General features: G+C 42.7%; 1 protein-coding gene across 1 annotated transcript; it reads right to left on the reverse strand.

Moving 5' to 3' along the window:
- Nucleotides 1-742: 742 nt before the first annotated feature.
- GLI4 (GLI family zinc finger 4) lies at nt 743-1,931 on the reverse strand. The gene is given in 4 exon segments (XM_072619087.1): nt 743-978; nt 981-1,810; nt 1,812-1,865; nt 1,867-1,931. Coding segments are annotated over 4 exon segments (1,149 nt in total). The 5' UTR covers nt 1,896-1,931.
- Between the last annotated feature and the right edge of the window lie 3,609 nt (nt 1,932-5,540).

Consider the following 5,540-nt stretch of genomic DNA (forward strand, 5'->3'; position numbering starts at 1 on the left):
TTATGGACTGAGTAGCTTTCTGAAAATGGACAGTTGTTTGGCTCATAAGAATGACCTGATTAATTAATTAACCAGGCGGCTGTGATTCGTGGAAAGAACACTTGGCTTTGAAATGAGAAACTAAGTTCCTATCTTGGCTTTGCCAATTATTAACAGTGTGACTGGCTAAATCATATTGAACTTCAGTTATTGTGTGAAAATCAGGATCATAATATTAATACCATCTACCTTACAGAGTTCTTGGGAGGACAAGGTTAGCTAATGTATATAAAATGCTTCATAAAACTTAGAGGGTTAGTTACAGTGATATCAGCTATAATTTTTTATTGAGTTCCTAATCTGTGTTCAACAGGGAGTCTGACATACTCCCTACCCTTAGGGATCTTGTAATCTAACTGGGAAGATAAGATGACTCATGAGCCAGTTAATTCAATTTTAAAAACCAGAAAGGAACTTATAGAGCTCTAGAACAAGCCCTTCATTTCACAAATAAGGAAACTGAAGCACAGAAAAGTTAAAATAACTTTTTATTATTATTATTAACACCAATCACCAAGTATTTATTAATCACCTCACTGCATGCAGTACTGGGCTAGGTTGTGGCACAAAGAGAATTAGATAGACAAGAACCTTTTCCATTAGGACCTTAATTTTTTTTAATGGGCTCATGCCCCAAAGTAGATTCTCTGCTCCATCAAGGCCTCCATCCCCTACACTCATTGACATTACATTACTGGGGTTATTATCTGTAGTGGATTCTCTGATGCTGAAAAAATTGTGAGCTCTTACTGAAGACTTTCCCACATTCATGGTATTCAAAAGGCTTTTCTCCAGTGTGAGTTCTCAGGTGTTGAATAAAGTGTGACTCCCCTCTGAAGGCTTTTCCACACTCATTGCATTCATAAGGTTTCTCCCCAGGGTGAATTATTTGGTGCTCAATCAGCACTGAGTTCCAAATGAAAGCTTTCCCACTTTCATACACTCATAGGGTTTCTCTCCAGTGTGAAGTCTCTGGTATTGAATAAGATTTGAGCTCTGGCTGAAAGCTTGACCACATTCGTTACATTTATAGCGCTTCTCTCCATTATGAATTCTCAGGTGTTGAGTAAAATGTGAACTGTGACTGAAGACTTTCCCACATTCATTATATTCATAATGCTTCTCTCTAGTATGAATTCTGTGATGTTGAATAAAGCCTGACCACCTTCTGAAGCACTTCCCACAATCACTGCATTCATAGGGTTTCTCTCCAGTGTGAATTCTCTGGTGTTTGATAAGTAATGAATTGTATTTGAAGCATTTACCACAGATGTGACATTTATGGGGTTTCCCTCCTATGGAGCCTCCCTGATGTGTCATGAAGCTTGAGTTCACACTAAAGCTTCCCCCAAATTCATGGCATCCTTGAATCCCCTCTACTGCGGGAGCCTCATGGTGAAAGACTGTCATATGCCAGGACCCTCGCTTCTGGGAGAGGGATATCCTCTCTCCGTCCCAGGCAAAGTTTCCCATCAGCCTTTCTAAATTGTCCTCCCATTCACAGGGTTCTGAAAATTTGGGTCTTTAGGGAACATTTCTGAAGAGACTTTTCAACATCCCTTCATGTTCTTCTTCTGAAACCTTTTGTGTAGGAGTTAACAATTCAGTCTCAGACTCAGAATCTGTGTAGGTATCTCTTGAGATCTCTGTTTCTTGAATTCCTGGCAAATCTGAGCCAGACAGATCTTCCTCTTCCTAAAGCAAGGAAATTACATCAGGTTTAGAAACTGTAAATTCATGTTGATGATCATTGAGGTAAAGTGTGCTTTTGGTGATGAAGTCCAGGAGTTATCCCAAGTGAGGAAAAACTGATGGGGGATAGAACGTGACTCCTGTTCTCCCCCCAGGTCTGCCATCTTCCTAAAGAAGCCTTCTTGAGAGTGTAGCACAGTTGAGACCTGCCAGACCCTGGTGGCCCTGGACAGGAAGTGTACGCTGCTCTCCAACCCCCGCAGTGCTTCCTCTAGGATGCTCTAGGAAGCCCTGACCACTCCACTCCTTGGCAGAGGGAGAGAGAAAGAGGGGTAAGGAAGAAAGGACAGAGGGGGAGAGAGAGGAGGAAAAGGGGAGATAAGAGAAGGGATGGGGAGAAGGGAGTAGAGGAGGGAGAGGAGAAAAGAAAAGCAGATGGGAGGAGGGAGAGAGAAAGGAAAGAAAGGGAGGAGAGGAAAGAAGGAGGAAGAGGAGGAGGTGGGAGAGGAGTGAAAGGGAGGAGGGGAGAGGTGAAGGAGGGGAGGGAGAAGGAAGGAAGAAGAGAATAGAGAAGGTAGAGGGAAGGGAAGGAAGGGAAAGGGGAGGAGAAGTGGGATAGATGAGGGAAAGGAAAGGATCACAGTGGAGAAAAGAGAAAAGGGAGAGAGGAAGAAGAATGGGGAGAAGGCTAAGGTGAGTTAGAAGGAAAGTGAGGAGGATTGAGAGAGGGAGGAAGGAAAGTCAGAAAAGGAGGAGAGATAGGGGAAGGAGGAGGAAGACAGGAAGAAGACTGAGAGGATGGAGGGAATGAAAAAGAGGGAGAGTGGGGAGGGAGGTAGAAAAGTGGGAAGGACAGATACAGAAGAAAGGAGATGGGAGAGGATGGAAATCACAGAAAGGAAGGAAAGGAGAGGGAAGGAAGAAGGAGGGAGAGAACTGAGAGGGAGATGAGAAAAGGGAAAGGGGAGAAGAAAGAAGGAAGGGAGAGGAGAATGGAAGCAGACTGAATGAAGGAAAAGGGAGGGTAGAGAAAAGAGGAGGGAAGGTGGTAAGGGAGGAAAGGAGGTAGGGACAGCTGAGAGGAGAGTTGGGGAGGGCTGAGACAGAAGGAAAGGAGAGGAGAGAGGAAGGAAAGGAATTGGGAGGAGGGAGGAGGAAAGGGGAGAGCTGAGAGGGAGATAAAAAGGAAGAGAGGAAAGGAAAATAACTTTTCAAGATTGCATTAGCATCTGCCTCTATTGACTACTATATTTTATTTACTCTATCCCACCCTGTGCCTCATCAAATCTAAACTATGTGATATTTACTTTAAAGGCAAAAAGAGTTCATCAACGGAAGATACCTGTAGGCTGCAGTAGTTGCAGGTGTCCTTAGGGAGGTGAGTCCTGAATTAAGGCTTGTAGGCTGAGTGGGATTTAGATAAATGAAAGGAGAAAGTATGGATATTATATATAGAAGGAATATCTTGAGCAAAGCATTTGTTGTAAGGGAGATGGAAAAGGGCTGAGAGTCCTGTCTGCTAGGAACAGTGCTTCTCTAGAGGAAAAGATCTTAGTGGAAATCCTCACAAATAGAGAAGTTCTCTCTTGATGAGAGCAGTAGATCAGAGGTACTGTTGAAGAAAGGGGAGTTGTTTAAGAGATTTCAAAGGTCTTTCAACCTTGGGTTTCTATGAACATCATTTTTGGGTAACTATGAGTATTGATATATCAGTAAAGTGCTATTACGTGATTTTTTTTTCAGACATTCTCCAATATGTGGACACCCCCTTAGTTTCCAGCTCTTTAACAAAAGCTGCTATAAATGTTTTTGTACATGTGGGGTAATCTTTTGGGAATATGCATTTAGTAGTGGTATCAAAGGAGCAAATGATATTTGCACAGTTTAGAGACTTTGGGGGCATAGTTCCAAATTGTGATGTCTTCTGAGGAAACCTTTTGATTAACTTCTGCTCTCTCTAATTTGGTGCTTGAAATCTCAAAATTTTGCCATTTGTCACAATATTTTTGTCCTATCCAAAGCTTTAAGATGGTTTTATCAGGCAAAATCCCAAATGTGGAAATGTAGGCATTTGCTTCTCAATTTCCTCATCTGTAAAATGGAGATGGTAATGGCTACCTCATATTATGAGATTCAGATGAGACAGATGACTCATGAGTTCTTGTCTTGTCTCCCTACAAGATCCTGAAGGCTAGACAGTATGTCAGGCATGAATGTCTTAAAGTCCATAGTGTTGGACACAGAGTAACACATGCAAATATAAGGTGATTTGACAATAAAAAGTAAAACCCAAATGCACAGTTAAGACAGCCTCCGATGAAGAGGTCAAAATAAACAGGGGAATGTATGACCAGAAAGCAAGGTGGACCAGTCATGTAGTAAGAGTGAGAGACAGCCCTAGGATACTCTTAATGTCCTATTAGCCCCAAATTCCTGTTCACCCTCTGGAAAATTTGTGGGAGAATATGAATGAAAGCTGTACAGAGAGAGGGAGGTAGCATAGGTGGGTTATGATAAGCAGCACTGGAGCAAAGACCCACCCACATTGAATATTGGGGTATTAGCCTATTAGTGTTCGACATATGCTGTGGATTAGTGTGGGAAGAGGGAGTATTAGTGGTAGGAACTCTCATGGGTGACTGGAGGACCAATAATGATGAAGGGAAAAGTGATAAGAAAGTGGGGGGGGGGAGCAGAGCCAAGATGGTGGAGTGACAGCACGTACTTTCTAGAGCACTGGCCCCAAGCCCAGCCAGTTACTTGGTAAAAAAATGGCTCTAAACAAATTCTGGAGCTACAGAACTCACAGAATGATGAAATGAAGCAAATCTTCAGCCCACGACAGCCTGGAAGGTCACCAGGAAGTGTGTACCCTGCCACGGTGGGGGCACAGAGGGTTATGCTGGTGCAGACAGGACCTGAGCAGGACTTGGGGAGACTGAATCTCTCACACCTGTGGCAGTTTCTAGACTTCAGGTCCCCAAAATGCCAAGGACAAATTTGAATGTCAGTAGAAAAAGCCTGTGAGACCAGTGTGGGAGAGTGGAGTGGTCTAGCCCCAGAGCAGCAGAGAGGGAAGGGGGCAGAGGAACCCTCAGCAGCCATAGCAGCAGCAGGGGCAGAGACAGAGACTGTTTCTGGAGCTCTAGGCCCACAGATTGTGGGGGAATCATATGGCTGACAGTATACCACCCCCCACCCCCACTGGAAGCAGAGATCTACCTTGACAAAGAGCTCAAAAGTCGAGTAAATGGCTGGGGAAATGAGCAAAAACCGAAAAAAGAATCAGACTATAGAATCTTACTGTTGTGACAAGGAAAACAAAAACATGCAAACAGAAGACAACAAAGTCAAAACTCCTCATCCAAAGCTTCCAAGAAAAATATGAATTGGTCTCAGGTAATGGAAGAGCTCAAAAATGATTTTGAAAATCAAGTAAGAGAAGTAGAGCAATAATTGGGAAGAGAAATGAGAGTGATGCAAGAAAATTATGAAAAACTAGTCAACTGCTTGCTAGAGGAGACTCAAAAAAAATGCTGAAGAAAATAGCACTGTAAAAAACAGACTAACCCAAATGACAAGAGAGATTCAACAAGCCAATGAAGAGAAGAATGCCCTAAAAAGCAGAAATGCCAGATGGAGAAGGAGGTCCAAAAGCTCACTGAAGAAAATAATTTCTTAAAGATTAGAATGGAGCAGATGGAAGCTAATGACTTTATGAAAAAATCAAGACATTATAAAACAAAAACAAGAGAATGAAAAAATAGAAGACAATGTGAAATATCTCATTGGAAAAACAACTGTCCTGG

The sequence above is a fragment of the Notamacropus eugenii genome, chromosome 6 (genome assembly GCF_028372415.1).
Source record: "Notamacropus eugenii isolate mMacEug1 chromosome 6, mMacEug1.pri_v2, whole genome shotgun sequence".
Lineage (NCBI taxonomy): Eukaryota > Metazoa > Chordata > Mammalia > Diprotodontia > Macropodidae > Notamacropus > Notamacropus eugenii.